At 40.8% G+C, this 21,639-nt stretch overlaps 2 protein-coding genes and 1 pseudogene across 2 annotated transcripts; 1 reads left to right on the forward strand and 2 right to left on the reverse strand.

The window, feature by feature from the left end:
* On the reverse strand, window positions 6,402-7,654 carry LOC8064821 (putative F-box/LRR-repeat protein At3g28410). Its single transcript, XM_021461789.1, has one exon. The coding sequence runs from the start codon at window positions 7,381-7,383 to the stop codon at window positions 6,634-6,636; it is 750 nt and encodes a 249-aa protein (XP_021317464.1). The 5' UTR covers window positions 7,384-7,654; the 3' UTR covers window positions 6,402-6,633.
* On the reverse strand, window positions 10,658-12,644 carry LOC8064822 (annotated as a pseudogene).
* LOC8064823 lies at window positions 14,738-20,918 on the forward strand. Its single transcript, XM_002449572.2, has 3 exons — window positions 14,738-15,158; window positions 18,251-18,673; window positions 20,028-20,918. Exons 1-3 carry the CDS (start codon window positions 14,784-14,786, stop codon window positions 20,547-20,549), a joined length of 1,320 nt encoding a protein of 439 aa, XP_002449617.2. The 5' UTR covers window positions 14,738-14,783; the 3' UTR covers window positions 20,550-20,918.

The raw sequence follows: 21,639 nt of genomic DNA on the forward strand, positions 1-21,639 counted from the left end.
CCGGTCCACATATCTGTCTCATCTAGGAAGAACAAGGCAATAGACATGCACATAACAAGAAATGAACAGCTAGGCACCTCGAGTAAGCTGCACAGGAAAGGTTGCAAGAAACAGCATATCACGGTAAACCAGGTCCAGCAAAGTTGGCAGTACACAGGTAGAACTGGGAAACAACCCTAGAGACAAAAGACAGCATGATGCTTACTCAATTGGCCGAAAAGTGCTTCCCGGATGAAACTTATCAGGTTCAAGTAGATCATCTTAACTTGGTACAACAAGTGGAGGAAGTAAAAACAACCCCACAGGAAGAAGGCATCATTCTTAGTGATATCAGCTGTCTGTGGCTCTTAGTTTCCTAATGTAATTAAGTGGCAGAAGATCCGTCTTCAGCTTTAAGCTTAGTTTCCTAATGTAATTAAGTGGCAGAAAAATCCGTCTTCAGCTTTAAGCTTCTATATAGGGGGGAAACTAAAACCTATACAGATCAAAAACCATATTCAGTGCCAAGGGATATCATCTTATAAATGATTGAGAGGTAAAAAAAAGGCAAGTAAACATGAGATACAGGAAAAGACTAGCATATGAAATTTCACTTGACTAAACTGTACTGAACTGGAATATTCAAAAGCTGGAGACAGCTAAAATTGAGGTACAGTAGAAACCTTAATCAAATACTTCCCATGTTCAAGGACATGGAAGTCTTTGACATGCAGCTTTGAATTTTACATAAATAAGTATCATGGTATACTATTGTGTTTTTGTTTTCAACGTGCAATTTTGATTGCCACCTTTTAAATAAAAAAGTTTGCACAGAATTGTAGAATGAGTGACCACTGACCAATCTAAACATTATTTTATATATAGTTATAGATGGAAGCAGTATTTTCATTAGTTTTGAAGTAACATCTTCACTACAAACACAGCTCGATGAAAATCAAGATATTCATTAGAGGCAGAGAGCCCTTAATGCAGAATCCTAGATGATAAGGTGGATAGCAAAGCTGAGAAATTATAGTCAAATGGAAATGGATTTGGGCATCGCATCCTTGCATAGAACTCATCTACTCTCATAACTGTTCAAACAGCACCTGGATCCATAGACCTGAGAATGGATTGGCCTTAGTCCAAATTCCAGTTGGACTTTGGCACCTGGACTTAATTGGATTTGGACTCAGTTGGATAAAAGACATCCATTCCATTTACATCCAATACCTTTAGGTTATGTCGGATAAATAAAACAGAGTAATCCAAGTTCTATTGGACATCTGTTCCTGTTCGGGGCAGCCAGCGAATTTGCCGCGGCGGCAGCTGTCGCAGGGTGGGCGCTCTCGTGGCCAGCTCCGTCAGTGCTGCACCGTAGCCTTCTTCGTGTTCTACTTGGCCAGAACGTCCCCCAGCTGGTCTCCAGGCATTCAAGGGCGAACAACTTCCGCCCATATGCTTGCTGCCCTCAAATACCCCTACCCCTCCAAATCATAGTTCTTGTCAATCGTACTACCAGTATCCAGTGTTGATTTCTTGTGGATCATAGTGGACATGTGCAACAATGATTGCTTGATGTATAGACTGAAACACCTGAGCAATCCATTTCCTCTTACTACATTCAATTTTAATCTGCTTGGAAGTTGGCATGCAGCAGAAAAAACTATAGAGTAGAGGGGCTAGTATGTAAAGTTATCTGTAAAAATTTATGTAGAGGTCAAAGTTATCTGTAGATGGTCCACAGTTAGCAGTGGCCTTGTCTCTCCTGATGTTTTCATACAGTAATGTGTATATTATAGTATGCCTGCTGTACTGGTGTGTATGTATGTGGATTCTTTGCTGGAGCAGCAAAGAGATGCCTGGCAGGTTTTATATATACCAAACAAGGCAACAAGAGAGTGCATAGCCATAGTTCTTTTAGTAACTTGTAGCATGAAGTTCTTTGTGGCTCCAGTTATTGCATTTTATATATATCAAACAGTTTTTATTGTTAGTACCCTCTGAATAATATGCATGCAGATTTTATTGTTAGCTTCCAACTGCAATCCTGCATAACATAGCACTTTTGTTTTGAGAATGGTTATTGACTCTGCGATCTGATCACATACTCCCTCCATACCCATAAAAAAAGTCGTTTTGGACAAGCTTTGGGTCAAACATTGGGAATATAAATCATGAATAACTTTTAAGTTGTTGAATTTGGAAATGTGAAAACCATATGAATAGATTTGTCTTGAAAAATACTTTCATAAAAGTATACATATACCACTTTTTGATAATATTTTTATAAAAACAAGGAGTCAAAGTTAGACTTTGGAGACTGTGTTGTTGTCCTAAACGACTTCTTTTATGGGTATGGAGGGAGTACTTTTCTTTCTATAGGTCAACTGGAAGGATGCCAATAGTGAAAGTTTGGCACTACTTGATGAGGGTCCTGATGAAGCCGTACAAAATTCAGGCCGCAGAAGCAAGAGAAGATCTCCAGTAAGGAACTATTTTGAAGAGTTACCAAATGAGGGAAAAGCCATCTGCATCCATTGTAGATCAAAATTGGCATATCATATCACATCTAAAGAACCATATTACATCTGCCTGCAAAGAACTTCCTCTAGATATAGATTGCAGTTCGATTTTTCCAAAGGTTGTGTCTGGTCTAGATGTTCGCAGTTTTGTATTGGACCTAAAGATAGTCAGGGATTTTGTGACCAAATTTTGGATCACAACAAATATCTCCTTCAGAAAGATAGAAAATGGATTCTTTAAGAGAATGATTAAATCAGCCCATCCAAGCCTTAAAGTTCATGGTGGACATACACTCAAGAGCGATTGCATGTCAGTGTATCAAGAAGAGAAGAAAAAGATAGCTAGTGGTTTTTCCAATATAGGTTCTTGTGTTAGCTTCACTTCAGATATGTGGACTTCAGTTCAGAATCTTGGATACATATGTTTGACTGCACATTTTATAGATGAAGAGTGGAATTTGCACAAGCATCTCATCAATTTTAAACAAGTTCCTCATCCTCATAATGCTGCTGCAATTCATATTACTATCATGGATTGCCTTTATGAGTGGGTTCTATCCAACAAAGCTTAAGCTTTTACTCTAGATAATGCCACCTCAAATTATGGAGCCGTACAAAAGCTAAAAGACACTCTTTGGAGACGTATGCCCTTCCAAGGTGTTGATCTTCATGTGAGGTGTACAGCTCAAATTCTGAACTTGATTGTCCAAGATGGAATGCAAACCATACAGAATATCATTGAGCCTGTTAGGAATGTCATTAAGCGTATTTCATCATCTAGCTCTCGGTTGCAGATTTTTAATACCATTCCGCACCAATTTAATCTTCGACCTAAGAGGGGATTCACCCTAGATGTTCCTACAAGGTGGAACTCTACTTATGACATGCTTGAAGAAGCTCTTCGGTATAAGGATGCCTTGACCCACTATGCTAATCTGCAGAACATTCAAGGACCCAACCTTGAGCAATGGAACTTGGCAGAAAGAGTTTGCAAATTTTTGAAAAACTTTGCTGATGCAACCAAAGTCTTCTCACAGCATAATTCTCCTAGTTCACATATGTGTGTTGAAGAAGTTTGGGGGATAAGGGAACTACAAATCAATGAAAAAAACATGAGTGAGAAATTCTAGAAGGTATTGTGTGATGACATGAAGTCAGAGTTTGACTTTGACAAATACTGGGATGAACCTAACAAAATCACTTTTGGTTGCGTCGCTGTTAGATCCACGGTACAAGTTATTCTTTTTGAAGTATTGTCTCATGAAAGTTTATGAAGAGGAAGTGGTGATAGCAAAGCAAATGCTGCTCTTACTTGGTTTAAAGCGTATTATTCTCATTACGAGAGCATGCTGCAAAGGAGTTCACAGAGTAATGCTTCTTCATCGCCCGAAGTGGGTGGTTCAGCAAGTACACTTTCTTTGTTATCTGGAAAACGCAAGCTGGGGCTGGAATTTGCAATGTTTAGGCATCAAAGAAGGCCTCATTGATCAAGAAGATCAGAAGTTGATACTTACCTAGATGATCCACTGGTTGCTTCAAGGGAGGGTGAAGAATCTGATGTGCTCAAGTGGTGGAAAAGAAACCAAGATCAGTATCCTATACTAGATAAGATGGCTAGCGACTTTTTAGCCATTCCATTGTATACTGTTGCTTCTGAATCAACATTCAGCACTGCTGGCATAATAATTGAAAATATCGCAATTATCTAAGTTCAAAAACGGTGGAAGCACTCATATGTGCAAAGGATTGGCTCAAAGTCTACCTAACAGATGATGAAAATGAAGATGGTAAAACATTTTTTATATGCAATTAACATTTGATGATATGCCTAGTTATAACCTGTTTCTATGATTACATATCTTGTTACTGCTGTGAAAATAAAAATGTTTTGGGAATGTGAATGCCTGTGAACACCTCATTTTTTGCTGCAGGAACTGTGACAGAAGTGACTACTGCTCGAGTTTCTCTACTTTCTCACCGCATGGATGCGAGGATTTACTGAACAGCTTGCCCATACTCATTGCTTGTCAATCGTCATACCCATATATATTAGCATCTACAGCTTAAATTCTTCTGTTTAAGTTAGATACTATGGCTACCGATTTGCTTCTCAAAAAGATGTATTGATTAGCATATACAGCTTTAGCTTAAGTTATTAAGTTAAAAAAGATATATCAGTTGCTTTAAAGTTTTTTGCTGTATTTGCTTGCAACTTGTGATGTATGGATGATGAATGCCTGGTATGTTTAAGGGCAAATATTTGTTTCTGCATTTCCAGTTTTGGGTTCAGATTTCTCTTATTTTTTCACTTTTCTAATGGTCTTTATGTTTAGACTGGTTGATGTTAACAACCAACCTAGTTGACAGTAGTGTTCTTAGGAGATCATCGAACCATACTAGAACATTCCCTGTTGGAAATCATTTTTCTGGTTACATTTTTCAGCAAGAATAAGATGCCATGTAGAGTTCAGATCAGCCAAGGCATCACTTCAACAATAATTATGAGGACTGCCAAGAGTACAGATCAGTTCGATTAGTATTTGGACTGCCAAGGTGTGCTAGGTTGTGCATGCGTCTGTGGCAAACAGGTAGTTAGTTGGATTGTGTTGGATGGATTGGACTTAGGTCAAGTCGGACTAGATTGGATTGGACGTTTCTAATAATTATAAGGACTGGACTGGATAGGGGCGTTTGGCTTAGTCCATATTCTGCTGGATTCCTAAGCTCGGATTTTGGATGTGCATCCATTCTCAGGTCTATGGATCCAAAGTATTGTGAAACAGATTCAAGGGTCCAAAGTATGATAGTGGTTAACCCAACAATAAGAAAATGAAACAAGGAGGGAGACAGACAAGAATATTATACTAAGACACTAATACCCTAGTGAGTGTGAGGGAGGGAGGGAGGCAGGGAGAGGGGAGAGACCCTCAATGAACAAAGAAGGGATTATCAACTGAACTTCTGAAAGTAACAGTTAGCACAACTTAGAAATTACATATACAGCAGAGTTATTAAAATACTGACATATGGACATATTTGTGTTATGGTACATAAATAATTAAGACATTATAATACTGCTCTGCCCCAAAAATTAGTGCACATGTTTTCTTTTTCTCTAGTTGAGTTCATTCACATTCCTAAAGTTAGGAGTTTCTTTGCTGCTTTATCTTTCCCACATGTAGAGATAAACAATTGCAATATGGAAGCATGGAGAGTGAGTCTATGTATACAAACAGTTCTTAATAAAATGGATCGGATGATAATGGTACTTTCCACTTCCATAACCAAAATGTCGTGCAAAAATTTCATTTCCGCAATAACTTGGTATACCCAAATCACTGCTTTTTCAGTAACTAATATAGAGTTTCTTCATTGCTTGCCACTTTAATTTACCCATATGTTAAGCCAAACAAAAGAAATATAGAAAGCATGAGTGTGTTGCGCTAACTTACTGATGTTAAGTTTGCTCAGGAACCTCAAAACTTTAAGAACGTTCCCATCAACCCCTCCACAAAGGATTTCAACTTCCTTAAGGTGTGATGATATTGTTGGTGGTAGCTCCTTTGGATTGAACCTTCCTTTAATTTGCACATTAGCTTCAAGTAGGTGAATCTGCATTATCATAAGTTGCATTATCATAAAGATTTCACCAAGTTCAACCAACAATCTACATTAAGTTCTATAATTCAGAAGTTGCCAATTTAGAAACTGTTTACCTTGAAATATAGAATAAAAGCAAGCTTCTCTAAAACTGGTGAATGTTCAAGAATACATGATAGTGGATACTCATCAGGCACACACCAGTTTTCATCGAGACACAAAGACTTTAGTCGATTAAAAGTAGGACAACCTTTCAAAACCCTTCTGAAAATGAACTGGACAGATAGCAACCAGATAGCAGGTCAATGAACTTTTACTATAAAACATAATGTTTGAAAAAGGCGAACATGAACATGATGATTTGAGATCTCAACATACCGTATCAGGGGAAGCTATCAACACCAAATCCTCTGCTTGGGACACAGCACACAAAATCACACAGGCACTGCCATCTCGTATGCAACCTCGGCAGCTCTTATCACAGTCCACATAGCTGACATAGTTAGGAGCAGGACTGCTACATAAGTCTTCACAAAGCCCACGGAATCTTAACCAACAAGGGCATTTTCTGAATTACAGGGGTCATGCCAAAAGTGACTTCTAGCACCAATGAAGCAAGATTTGGGGCAAGAATTCCTGCTCGGGAACTCTGGTTGAATGCGCCTCTGATATATAGATGCCTTAAGGACTGGGACGAGATCCTCTCGGCATGCTCCAAGCTGCAGTCTTGAATATGTAGATCTTGCAACCCAGGACATCTCGAGAAGTCAAGAAAATCATCGTTGAACACTAGGCCGCGAAGCTCTAGCTTGGTCAGGTGCCTGGAGGTGAGGGGTGGGTCATCCGGCCCCAGCCGAGCCACAGGACCTACATGGGTATTCCCAAGGAAGCTGAGCCGCAGGACCTGGACTTTGCACTGCACGGCGTACCTAACCCAGAGCCTCACGTGGCGAACGTCAATATCGTCTCCGGCGACCCTGAGCTCAAATGTCTCCAGAGGTGAGCTTCCACGGAGGAGCAAGAGGCTGTCGACAAACTCCCGGACCTCCTCGAAAGGCACCGGCGCCTCCCCGTTGGCGCCGACGATGCGAAGGCCAGTCGCGGACTTCCAGAGGTGGAGCCACCGCCGGGCGAGAACGCAGGTCCGCACCGCCTCCTGCGCGGGGAGGAAGGAGAGGACATGGTGTAGGGTTTCGTCCGGGAGGGCGCCGATGCGGTCGCCGCCGTCGCTCGCCGGAGCTGCTTGCCGTGCTCTCTTGCGCGCTTTACCGGCAGCCATTCCGACGGGCAGGAGGTGACGGGGGCGAGCTGCTAGATTTGGGCACGGGGCAGCTTGGGGCTTCTGCGGGTGGCGGCGCGGACGAATTGGGGTGGAGCTGCTGCGGGGAGCGCTTGTTCGCGGCTACTGGGGCTAGGGTGGAGCCATATCGGCGGCTGCCAGCGGCGGCGGAGGTCGCCGGGACTGGGGCTTGCACTCGTCACCGCGTAGAGCGGCGTCGGTCCAGCACCACTTGGCTGCCGTCCATGTGTCCGTGGGCTTTGCTGGACTGGGCTTTGCGCAAAATTCTCTGTGGGGTCTTCTATTTGCTTCTGCAAGGATTCCGCCATTGAGGTCTTTTTCGCCAAAAGAAAATATTCAGGTATTATCTTAGCCTGTGCAACCCAGTTTCGTGTGCAACCTATACAACCACCAATTAAGGCCGTAAGATCTAGATCCAACGTCTGAAGTTTTTTTAACTTAAACCCTTCCATCTTGATATATACGGGTTAAATTTAAATCCACAGGTGGAGGGGTTAAAATGAAAAAAACCTTAGACGTTGGATCTAGATCATGTGGCCTTAATTGGTGATTGCATAGGTTGCACACGAAGTTGGGTTGCATATGATATGTTGCCATTATCTTAGACCTTGTTTAGTTCGCAAGAATTTTGGTTTTTGACTACTGTAACACTTTCGTTTTTATTTGACAAACATTGTCTAATTATGGAGTAACTAGCATCTCACAAATTACAGGTAAACTGTGCAATTAGTTTTTATTTTCGTCTATATTTAATGTTTCATGCATGTGACCAAAGATTCGATGTGACGGAAAATCTTGAAAATTTTTACGAACTAAACAAGGCATTAGACTAACAAAAATACCCATGTTTTTTAATGGAAGAAAAAAAGCTATCAAATCTATATCTATATTTCTATTACCTAATTATAGGAAAAAGTCTACATAACCCCCCAAACTATCTAAGGTGGAATACTTCATCCCCCAAAGTATAAAACCGGATATTCTACCCCCCTGAACTTTCAAAACCGATCAAATAACCCCCTAAAGTGGTTTTAGAGGGTGGTTTTGTCTTTTTCTTTTTTATTTATTTCCGCTGAATCTTTGAAAAATCATAATAAAGAGCTAAAATTTCAGGCTTTTTTTCGTCCATCTATTTTTTTATCTGTCTTCCTCTAACTACCGACAGATGGAGAGTTTCTTTTATCTGAACTTATCTATATATAACCCGTACTCATAAGAGTTAGATAACTTGCATTTAAACCAATATGGAGTAGGAGTCCTAATATAAATAGATTCCTCACATTCTAAGTATTCTAAATAGAACTCTTAATAGTCAAATATAAAAGGATAAGAATTACGTTCTTTATTTTGCTCTGCTTTCTTTATTTAGTTAGATGTCAATCGGAGACAAAAGAAAAGTCAAAGTCCTAATCTGCAGTTCCTTCTTTGGATTTCGATCGAGCCCAACTATCCACTTGTTTCAGTCTAAAATTAGTTGAAACTCGTGTTAGGCTTCAAAGTTAGATTCAGCCTATAACTTTCTTTTTTTCCCTAACCCAATTGGACCAGGAAGTCATCGTGCCATAAATAGAAAATAAGCTAAAAGTAATAGAAAACCAGATCCGAACAAGAGGAGCATCGTTTGATTAATCTTTAGACCGACAAACATATAAAAATATGGTGGACTAAAATTTTTACAATTATATATTAGGGAAAGATATATCGAAGGAACACTGAGAGGAGTTTTCGGATACTAATAAAAAATAAATTACATAGCTTGTTTGGAAACTGCGGGACAAATTTATTAAACCTAATTAATCTATCATTAGTACATATGAGTTACTGTAACAATTATGGTTAATCATGAACTAATTGAGCTTAAAAGATTCGTCTCGCGATTTGTAAACAAACTAAACAATTAGTTTTTTCATCTGCATTTAATGGTCCTTGCATGTCTGTTTGCAGCAAGCTTGCCACACCACTATTCACCGGCCTGTAACGGAGCGTTTGGAATCCGTCCAAAGGAAGCGACGGCAAATCCTCTTGCGTCAATTTCTTTGCGCATCCATGGTTGCTGTCGACGAGATAGTATTGCAAACAGGACAGGCTTGATCCAAACGAGGCGGCCGTTGGACAGACAGCCTCGACGACGCCGCGAGCTACTACTGGCTTTGGGCATGAGCATTGGCTTGTGCAGCTCGACAGCGTCCCCGAAAATGCGTAGGGCGTTGTTTAGTTCCGAAAAGATTTCGGATTTCGGCACCGTAGTATTTTTTTTATTTAACAAATATTATTCAATCATAGACTAACTAGGTTCAAAAGATTCATCTCGTGATTTACAGATAAACTGTGTAATTAGTTTTTATTTTCATCTATATTTAGTACTTCATGCATATGCCACAAGATTCGATGTTACGGTAAATCTTGAAAACTTTTTGGATTTCAGTAGAAACTAAACAAGGCCCTTCTTTGATTGCCGTGGCCTCATTTATGTTTGGCTTTATTACTTTCATCTGTTAGGCGGTTAGGCCACCCTCAGTGGTCCGTTTCCATATACTGTTTTCAAAATAAATCTGTTGATAGTATCAATAAAACGAATAATGAAATAACCTTCACAATGTATGAGTTTCACCTTGACGTTTCCTAGGCTAGGCAAAGCATTTAATTACTGCAAAATGATTGGATCACATGCAAGATGGTGAAACGATTTAGCCCTCAGTGGGGATTTCATCTCGTTTCATTGCGTGGGAAACAACGCCCGCGGGGTTTCACCATAGTGAAACTACTTCCTTCTCTCTTCTCTTCGTTTCATGCAAAAAAGTGCAGTTTTGCTGACATGACGCTCTAATAAATGTATGACATCCTGGTGAAACTTCCACTAAAACTGACCTTATTGCAATCTTTGAGTTTCAAGGCAACATTTCGGAGAATATTTTATAATAAAGTCGACCAAGTTTTTTTTTTTCCTTCAACGCAAGCCGAGAGAATTCAAGAAAGTAACTTTACCTATTGCTCTGTCCCCAAAAATGTGCCGTTTTATGTTTTCGTGCTAAAAATTTGATTCGATTTGTAGAAAATTCGTGTAATATTTATATCTCTAAATAAATTTGTTAAAAAACTAGATTTAAAGATATTTCTAATGATATTAGTTATGTATTATAAATATTAATATTTTTTACTATATATTTAGTTAAAGTTATTTCTCGAGACGCGAAAACGATATTTATTTTGGGACGAAGGTTTAATTTGCCTCTGCAGCAGGACGCTGGACTGGCTACCCGAACTTGTTCTGGATGTCAGTGGCCTGGAGCTCGCCTTCCAGGTGCAGCATCTTGACCATGGCCATGAGCAGCTCGGGCCACTCGCAGTACAGGGCCTCCTCGATGCCGCCGGCGTCGTCGCCGTACTCGTGCAGGTGGCTCCTCACGTTCCTGTTGAGCCGCAGCAGGTCGGACTGCGTCCTCCTGTACTCGTGGTGCCGCACGTTCACCACCCACTGGTTGATCCTCGCGTTCGCCCTCGCCGTCTCCAGCCAGTCGTCCTCGTACGGCAGCCCGGCGAGGATCCTCCTCTTCTTCGCCCGGTCCGTCCGCCCCAGGTGCTTCACGATCCTGTCGTGCAGCATCAGGAACACCTCCGTGCTGCAGACACGATCACACAAGTAGCAGAAAATGAGTCCTTTTTGTTTTTGGTTCAAGATGGCAGTCGTCGGAGACAGAAATCTCACCGGTTTTTCATGGGCAGCAGCGCGGCGTTGTTGACGATGAGGAACTCGTCGTCCATGGCGAGGGTGTCGCTCCCCAGGAGCGCGAGGAACTCCCGGTAGTCCGGCGGCAGCCTGCTGGCGACGGCGGCGTCGCCACCGGAGGAGATTCTGATGATCGCCAGCAGGACCCTTGACAGCTGCTGGTAGTCGTCTCTCACGCGGTCGATGCCGAAGCCCTTGGCGGTGAAGCTGACCCCGCGTAGCTTGACGACGACGCTGCCGCCGGCGGCGCTGCCGATCCAGACGTTGGACACCTGGAGCGGGGCGGCGAGGTGCTTGCCGACGGCGTGGTGGCTCCTCAGGATGAGCACGAGCTTCCGGGTGATCCTCGTGGCCTTGTCGGATAGCCGCCAGAACTTGTTGTTGTTGGCTGTTGCTCCCAGCACGGGGACCTGGATCAGCAGCGGGTTCGCCTTGGCGTAGCTCTTGGCGCTGCACAGGCCCTCCGCGGACGACTCGTCGATGTCCATGTCCTCGGTGCTGCGATGTGGACATGGATGCATGGATACACAGCAACATGAGCTACTCTCTGTTGGCAAGGCTTGCTACTCTGAAGTCTGAAACTCTGAGAATAATCAATCGATGGAGCAGGAAGCAACAAAGAGCAGAGCAGCATCTCACTTGGATTGATGCTGAGAGTCCACCACTCCGCTGTCACGAACCCCATTGCTCCTCACCTCTGTTGGTGTCCGGTGTTTGGATCGGCAGCCTGCCGAAAATACCCAATCACCAGTCACCACTCAAACATTCAAGTGAAAAGATTTTACCAACTCATCACAAGCTCACACAGATGGGTAGAGGAGGGGGATCCTAATCAGTTTCTTGTCGAGAAACAATAATCTGTTGTATTATTTTTTCACTGTGAACTAAATGTCAGTGTTTATTGCGGAGATCTAAACATACAGTATTTTCAAGCATTTGACATTCTACTGACCTGCAGCCGCGGCAATGTCAGAGCAAGAACACAGTACTAGTAGAGAAACCAGAAAGAAACAGCACTGTAAGATAATGTTACTGGCAAGCAGCAGTGAGCAGTATCCCGTTACCATGGATGGATGTGGATTCGAACCTGCGTCATGAAGAGGGCTTGGTCTAGACCCTGCTGATGACGGCGAGGAGGAGCAGCGGCGGGTGGATGTGGTGGATCACCAGTGGTGTACCATCTTACCTTGCTTTGCCGCAGTAAGTTCACCAGCGAGAGATCGGAGGCCACAAGAGGTGGTTGCACAGAACGAGTCGGGGGGTAGAGAAATGGGTCTGACCTTAGGCCCCGTTTGGTTGCTCTCGATAAAGTTTACCGCTCGTCACATCGAATGTTTAGACACATACATAGAGTACTAAATAGAGATTATTTATGAAACTAAAAACACAAGTAAAGAGTAATTTGAGAAACAAATCTTTTAAACCTAATTAATTTATGATTAGAAACTAATTATCAAATAAAACTTACCCCAACCAAATACCCCTTAGTGACTGCATCCAGCAGTCGCTCCATCCCTACCATTCAATGGACCAGCTGGGCTCAGCCGCTCTGCCTCCTACGCACGTCGTTCAGGCCCAACAACATGGCCTGTTAGTATTGGGCTTGAGACCTCATCAACATGGTCTCGAAAGTTTTTTCTCTCCGTTGCTTATATAAATACTGATAAATATTAGAACCCATTTGAATCTTTGGATTGAAATTTATTACTCACAATTTATACAAACGTATTTGTATTTGTATACACTGATTTTTGGCCACATGAGGGAAATGCTTATGTGCTACTCCCTCCGTCTCAAAATAGATAACGTTATAGAATACGTACAGGTCAATTTTATCAACTTTGACTAGATTTATAAAAATATGTGCAACATTTATATCTTTAAATAAACTTATTACGATATTATATTTAACGATCTATCTAATGGTAATATTTATGTATTATAAATATTAATATATATTTATATATAGTTTGTTAAAGTTTAAAAGGTGACTTCTCAGGAAACAAGAATAACTTTTGTTTTGGGACGGAGGGAGTACATCGTTGTTGTAGCTGATTGACCTGAAGAGCGTGATACAAGTCGACGGGCAGAGACGGAGCATGAAGATAGACATAATTCATTTATATTTCTCACCATGTGAATTTAAGGCGAGCTTATATTTAAACTTCAAAAAGTTTTGGAATATCTCCAAACTAAATAGTCTAATCCATAAAATATATTCTAAGGCCATGTTTAGTTCCCAAAAATTTCAAGATTTCCTATCATATCGAATCTTTAGACACATGCATAGAGCATTAAATATAAATAAAAAACTAATTGCACAATTTATCTATAATTTGCGAGACGAATTTTTTGAGCCTCTTTAGTCCACAGTTGGACAATAATTGCTAAATATAATTCAAAAAAAAATGCTACAGTAGCTAAACCAAAAAAACTGTGTCTAATTTTCTTCAAAATAAAATGATCCAAATAGACTGTTAGCGGAAAATGCAAATACACACCACTTAATGTATCCTTTCTTTTCTACTAGGCCATGGAAAATTGCAAATACATGCCACCTCACACGTATATCATCGTTTGGCTGATAAGCTATGACAGCTGTTCGTTGATTTAGGTCTTGTTTAGTTCGCAAAATTTTTTGTTTTTGGCTACTGTAACATTTCGTTTTTATTTGACAAACATTGTCCAATCACAGAGTAACTAGGCTCAAAAGATTCATCTAACAAATTACAGGTAAACTGTACAGTTAGTTTTTATTTTCGTCTATATTTAATGCTCCATGCATGCAATCAAAGATTCGATGTGACGGAGAATCTTGAAAATTTTTGCGAACTAAACAAGGCTATTGTGGCTGATAAGCTCAAGCGAACAAGCTTATGCGAAATTTCCACGTTACAAACACGACTTCCTTATGCGTATTATTTCCTTCCCGCATTCTATCTACAATACAAGAACAAAATTCTCTTCGTACTGCGCCTTTGGCAAAATATTGTGTTATACTACTTGACATAAATAATGTAGAGTTAATTGTGTTGCCTTTTTTCATGTGAACCTTTTTTCTATACTTCAAAGTTCATGTGAACCTTTTTTTTAATTTGAATCAATTGTGTTGCTTCTTTTTCTACAAGGTACTGTATGTAGTACACAAAGTGGCCGTTGGTGACGCGACATCTCACACAGAAAGATTCGATATGATATTTTTTACTATAAGCTTTCGGAAAGTATATTTAAGCCCTTTGTTTTATGGATAATCAGCTGAAGAGCGTGATACAAGATTCGATATGTGGCCTACTATAAGCTTTCGGAAAGTAGGCCATGTGACGAACTATAAGCTTTCGGAAAGTATATTTTTTTACTACTATTGTGTACTAGCGTTTCCGTCCATTTGCAAACAAAGGGCTATTTAGTTTTCAAAAATATTGTAAATTTTTAAAGATTGTTCGTCACTTTATAAAATAATAAATATAAATAAAAAATAATTAATTATACAGTTTATCTATAATTTAGAAAATAAATCTTTTATCTAAGTTAATTTATAATTAAATAATAATTATTAAATACAAACAAATCAAAAGTGCTATAAACAGGCCAAAGCAGAGAGACGGAAGACTTTCCCACTTCCGCTAGGCGCTAGAGAGAGATCATCTGCTGCATGCATTCAGGGGGAGAGAGCAAAGCCCACGGCGACGCGGCGATGAGCAGCACCACCGCCGGCACCTACCCGGCGGAGAGCGTCAGCTCCTGCCACCCTCCCACGCCACCTCCTCCCCCTTATCCGGCGTCGGCGTCGGCCATCCACGGCGGCGCCCCACTGAGGCGGCGGTTCGACTTCGCCGACGCCAGCTCCGGCGGCGACCCTGAGGAGGAGGAGGAAGAGGAGGAGGAGGAGGACGACGACGACGACGACTTCATCCGCGTAGTGGAATACATTGAGCGGGCCCAGCCGTGCGTCTGCGGGCGCGGCCGCTGCGCCGTGGAGCGGGACGAGCAGCGCGGCCGGTGGGTGTACGTCTGCCCGTCGCAGCCGGTGAGCCTCCGCACTCACCTCCGTAAAGATTCCCATCAATGTATTTAGTTAAAGTGAAGATAGTTTCTTTACTGCTTTGGGTTTGGGAAACGCAATCCACAGGGAGGCTTTTACTGTTTATATGGGGAATTTTTTTTTTGTTCTTGAAGCACAGCGGTGAAACCTGTTACTGCTATACAATAAAGAGGCGGATTTGAGGATGCTAGAGAATATGGGGGGAGCAGAATGCTGGATTGCAGGGAGCGTTTCTTGGGTTCAAAAGCTCTTGGAGGGGTTTTTGCATTGGTTTTGGTTGACGACTTGGATGGAATGGATTGTAGTGGTTCCAGATTTCCCGGTGAAATTGCTGTTTGTCCGTGTCCAATTTGGCAGTAACATGTCGCTTTTGGATGGAATTTAGGGATAGTATATTTTTCCAATTGCCTGCAAATAGATCTTCCTTTATGTGATTTTCAGTTTGTTGCAGAATTTTTACCATCAATCTAGTAATTTTGTTTACAAGGAAATTTAGAGGATCTTGATCATCATGTTTGTTTTGTACTACTGAGTACACGTGGGATATAGTAGTTATTCTTATGTGGATTATAGCAACTTTTTTAGGACAATAGTTATTACTAAGTTTAGCAGAGGTCTCAAACACGTTTATCGAAGGTTCAAGTGTGTTTGGCCAGCTAGAGCTAGCTGTCTGTCACTTCAATATGGAATAAGTTCTTGTTATGCCTTCTGCTATTCTTACAAGTTTACAAGAGGGTATGAACATTCATGCTTCTAGTTCAAAAATTGGTTCTTACATTTTTTTTTTCCGATTCATGTCTAATGCATAGTGGTCAAATTGGTGAAATTACATTGTCGTAATTATCCAGCCTTCCCTAATTTAAACTACTACACTTCCTAAACTCCTTAATGCATCTCTTGTGCCTGTGCTCTGCTTTGACTAATTGTTCTTCCTAGAATGTTGATAATGTGTTGCCTTTGCCCGTTGCTGCATGATTTTGTATACCCCATTGCTCAACGCAGAGATTTCTAATGGGAAAGTACCATTGTCCTTGGTGTTCTGTTTCCATGAATTCTGCACACTTATATTAAGAAAAAGCACAAGATGATCACATCACCCTACTAAATTTTTGTCCTTGCCTTAGTCATTTGACTTCTTAATGCATCTCAATCATTTTCCTCCAAGCAACATCTTGTTTTTGTGACCTGAGCAAGTATCTGTGGTCTGTGCATCATGTAAGACATTGTTTTAGACTTTTAGTATACAACTAATCAGGTAAAGGCACTTTAGAAATTAGAAAGACATACCCATATCTCTTCTTACGATCCTATAACACCAAATAAAAAGTTCACCTTTTCACTCCTAAATGATAAACAAAAATGCTCATCGTGTGCACAATTTGAAGATATTCCAGGCTTTCAGTAAGAACCAATATAATGATACAAGTTTTCTCTTTACTAGAAATATATGTGGCCCCAGATTTCACCATTTTATTTTCAAAAAGAAAACCTTGACCAGTGAACAATCACTTATCATGGAAATTTAATGGCTCGCATTCACTGCAACGTGTGGTGCTGTTCACTGGATCATTTTTTTTTCTCGAACGCGAAAGAGAGGTGCACATCTTTATTTAGAGAAGAAATAACAGTCCCTTACAAACAATCTTCTCATCTCAACGTTAGGACAAAGAAGCATTCTTGTACATCATGAGTCAAAAATGGCTAACCACATAGCACATATAGAACACATTATTTGGTAGACCTCTTTTGCTAGTTGGTCGATTGTCCATTCTTTGTTCCAAATGGCAATACATAAAAGTATTTTATATTTGTGGCGCTCAGGATTTCCACAAGCATTTCCATGGTTCAAAAGTGATTGAATCATAGAAGAAAGCTCTATATGTTGATTTAGATGTGAAGTACTCACTTGCCTCATGCCTCCAAACCTGTTGTTCAGCCTCCTTTGTTAAATTCACATGTTCCTAGACATGCCAATCTTGAAAATATTAAAGCCCCCTGAATGTCTCTAATCCAAACTTAATTCTTCAAAGCTTCTGCAACTGTATGAAGATTTATGGATCTTTTGGACACACAAGCCACTATTGCTGGAGCAAGATCAAGTAAATAACTGCCACACAACCACCGATCTGTCCAAAACATGGTGCTTGTGCTGCTCCCAACATATGTAGTCACTGAAATTGCAAACATTTCTTTAGCTTGTGGCTGAATTGGATGTCCAAACCTCACCAGGGACGCCCTTCCTCAGTTTTATTCAAACATAGACATCTCCTCTGTAATGCCCAGCCCATAACATGCAAATTAGGAATACCCAGGTCACCTAGATCAATTGGTTGTCACCTTTTCCCATGCTACCAAGCAGCAGCCACCATTAACCTGCTTTCTTCCTTCCAGCAAAATATTAGATCAATAACTATTTTGGTAACCTATCCACCACCCAACCATATGCACTAGTCTAGATGCTTGGTGTGCTTCACTTATGTAGGGCACATAAAGTAGTAGGTTTTGTGACAACTACAACAAAAATGATGTCAAGTAATACAATGTAGACTCTATGGTGACTTATGAAAGTTCTCTGTTTACCCCATCCTCCTGTTATATTGTTCATTACAGATCAGTCCCTCCAATCCTTAATTGCAACAGTAGTGCTCCTATTACATCCAAATCATAATGTCAGTTGCTCAAAACTCATAAATTTATAACTACAAGCTTGATGTCATAACCATCCCGACACATCTTCTACTCCCTCCATTCCAAGATAAATAGCTTTCTGTTGATATCTCTGGATAAATTTGCCTTTTGTTTGCATTATATCATTTTCTGAATCTGCAGGCTTATTCCTTATATAAGGTTGTACAAGTTTGTTCAATTGTGTAGAGATGCTCCTGTATGAATCCCACTGTGTTTACTTTTTCTTTATCTTCTTTAAATTGAAGTTTACATTCTTCAGTTATTCCATGTCTTTCAACTAACTTAAAAATTATTTTGACTCACAAAATATTTATGTTCTTTCATGTAACTACACTGATTTTCATGTATATAGCTGACAAAGTGTTTACTTGTTGAACATGACTTTGCAGAAGTGCAACTATGTTTCCGTGTGTGAAGAAGTAGGTCTTGATCCTCGATCACAACCTGCTGTTAGGAGCCATCCTAGTCCAAGCAATAATTGCGTGATCAGCATCTCAAGCAATCATGTAGCTGAACCTCGAACACCAATTAATAATGTTAATCTCCGAGGTGCTGGTGCCACGACTCCAAATATTATCAGCCCCCAGGCTACTATTTATATTCCTAAAACTCCACTTAATTCCACCTTCCAAAGTGCTGGTACTTCAACTCCACTTCATGTTAGTCCAAAAGGTCCAAGTGCTACAGCTGTGGTTAAAATTAGTTCCCAAGGGGCTGGATCTAATGATAAGCCAATCTGCAAGTGTAACGCAGGGAAGTGTATAGTATTGAGAAAGGGCAGTGAAGACTACTATGTATGTCCTATACCCAAGGTAATGTTTCATATGGTAAACACATTCAGTTTTCTGTTTATCTTGAAATGGTTTAGTGCACCTTGATATTATTTTCAATAGTGGTCAGATATACTTTTCCATTATTAACTAGATACTTTATACAATATATAATGCATTTTTTCTTTTGCTAGTAACTTGGTATTAGTCACCCCCCCCCCCCCCCCCAACCCAAAAAAAAGTAGTCAACTAAATTGTGAGAAAAAGTTCAAATGCTTGTTTTCTTGTGAAATTTTCAAGTAACATGTGATGCTGCCTACCAGCAAAGTATAAGTTGCTCCTGTGATCATATTGCATAACATAGCATACCAAGCCAGCTAACAGTTGGTGGTGCCCTAGGATGAATTTCAACTGAATTGTTGCAACTATACTTAACTTTGTGTATACTACGACACAATGTTTTCTGATCGGCTTATCGTTTCTAATCGGTCTGGCACCGATCAGGACGATTAATTGACTCTTGATCGGTCTAATCGTCCATATAATCGTCCAGCATAAAGCAGGACTATATAAGTATATATCATATATGTATGGTATATATACCATATACTATATATTTATATAGTACACATCAAGCATCAAGACTATATTTCTAGTTAGTTGGCTACTTTCCTGTGAGATTTGACTCTATATATTTATATATGGACATCAAGCATCAAGGTCAAGGGGGAGGAAGAAGCAGGCAGCAGGGAAGAGTGAGGAGGAAGCAAGCAGTAGCGGGCTACTTGGATTGGAGCTGGAATGGGGAGGAAGACGCAAGCAACAGGGAAGAGGGAGGAGGAAGCAGTAGGCAGCAGGGAAGAGGGAGGAGGAAGCTGCAAGCAAGCAGCAAGCAGCACGAGCAGGAGCAGGAGCTCAGTAGCTGATGGCTGGAGTGGGAGTGAGGACTGAGAAGAGAGTGGGGGTGAAGTTATAAAGGAAACCCTAATGGGCCTGACCCAATTAAATATATCCCAAGCCAAAAGCAGACCATCTGCTAGTCAACTCTGATCGGTCAGGAGACCTGATCGGACGATTAATCGTGATTAATCGACGATTAATCGGACGATCAGGTTTCTGATCGCTCTAATCGAATCGGAGGCCCTAATCGAGTGCTACAGACCGATAAGGACGATTAATCGCGATTAATCGGATGATCAGTACGACATACATGCTTTTGTGATGATTTTTCGAAACAGAACAACACGATATGCTAACGAGGGCGCTATAGCCCCTAGGCACCAAATCTGCATTGGCTTGCTTGTTATCAGAACCCACTGTAGGACCTCTACAGTAATATCCCGTGTGGTGTTGCTGTTAGGAATGAATGTTCGTCACATTACTGTTTATTCTGCAGGGATTAGGCGCATGCAGTTACATGGCACCTGTAGTAGCTGTTAATGAACCAACAGAAACTGGAACAAGTGGGGACAAGCATTTGAAGGACAATCTTGTTGAGAAGGAAGATAATGGAAACAATCTAGATGAAGCACAAGACAACAATGCAAGTGGATCAGTCAATCCTCCTCAACCTGATGAGAAAGAAGTTCATGGAAACAATTTAGTTGAAGCACAAGACAACAGTGCAAATGGATCAGTCAATTCTCAATCTGATGATGAATGGCCATTTGAAGTCGTCGATAATGAAATTGTGCTCACAGCCCAAACAACGACCAGTGCTGAAGTTCGTCAGGCATCACCAAGTATGAAGTGTGAAACGACTGCCATGGCAGAAGCACCCACAGCACCCGTGCCACCTTATGATACCAGCAGTCCCATTAATCCACGCTCAGAAAACCGTGTGTCCCCAACTGGGAGGATATTAGAAGCATGGGGTGAACTGATGATCTCATGCTGCTCTGGGCTATGTCCCCCATAAGCAGTCAGGGCTCCTGCTTGCTGACCGTAATCAGCTTTGGCATGGTAGTGAAATATACAATATAGAGGAGCTTTGTTATGGTGGTTGGAAAGTACTCAACCTGGTTCGCAATATGTTTGGGCCCATTACCTGCTTAGTTAATAGCTTAATGTAGGTTATAATTCATAATATCATTGTACGTATATGTCTATGAATGGTACCTTTCAAGAACGGAGCTTATTGAGGACAGATTAATTATAGGATGTATCCTTGAATCCCTGCCTGTTCGCTTGGCCGAACGTTAGTTTAGTACTGTGGTGTTGAACTGTTAAACAGAGTGCTTTCTGGAGTATTTATCCGGCTTTTCTGCAAGAGAAAAGGTTTTTCCAACTGCCTGTTCGCTTGACGTTAGTTTAGTACTGTGGTGTTGAACTGTTAAACAGAGTGCTTTCTGGAATATTTATCCGGCTTTTCTGCAAGAGAAAAGGTTTTTCCAACTTGCTAAAACATGTCCTGGCAAAATTGTGATGGATGATTCATTGCTATTTTCATAAAAATTTCCCAAACTCTGGTCAAATCGTTTCCACTGTTCTGGCAGCATCTGAAACACTTCAATCACCAGCAGCAGAGTTTCGGGCGGTTGGGTTCTCTGAATTATTCTGGTTCAGCATTCAGAGTTTCAGGCGGATGGATTTAGCGCCGTCCAGTACCAACTGAAACTGACAATTCCAATTTTTGAACGATCCATGCACCACTAAGGCTTTGTTTAGTTCCTAAAATATTTTGCAAAATTTTCAGATTCTCTTTCATATTGAATCTTAAGACACATGCATAGAGCATTAAATATAGATAAAAGAAATAACTAATTACATAATTTATCTATAATTTGCGAGACGAATCTTTTGAGCCTAACGAAAGTGCTAGAGTGTCTATTTTTTCAAAAAAAATTTGAACTAAACAAGGCCTAACTAATTGAGAAGTGCTGACAGTAATAATAGGTTTGGGCGCCGTCAACTTTTTAGCCATGTGTTTACTGAGAAATGTATGAGAACTGTATGAAGAATGAGAATCATTTATCCATGCCTGCTAGTTGCATGTCCAACATTTCGTC

The sequence above is a fragment of the Sorghum bicolor genome, chromosome 5, assembly GCF_000003195.3.
Source record: "Sorghum bicolor cultivar BTx623 chromosome 5, Sorghum_bicolor_NCBIv3, whole genome shotgun sequence".
NCBI classification, from domain to species: domain Eukaryota; kingdom Viridiplantae; phylum Streptophyta; class Magnoliopsida; order Poales; family Poaceae; genus Sorghum; species Sorghum bicolor.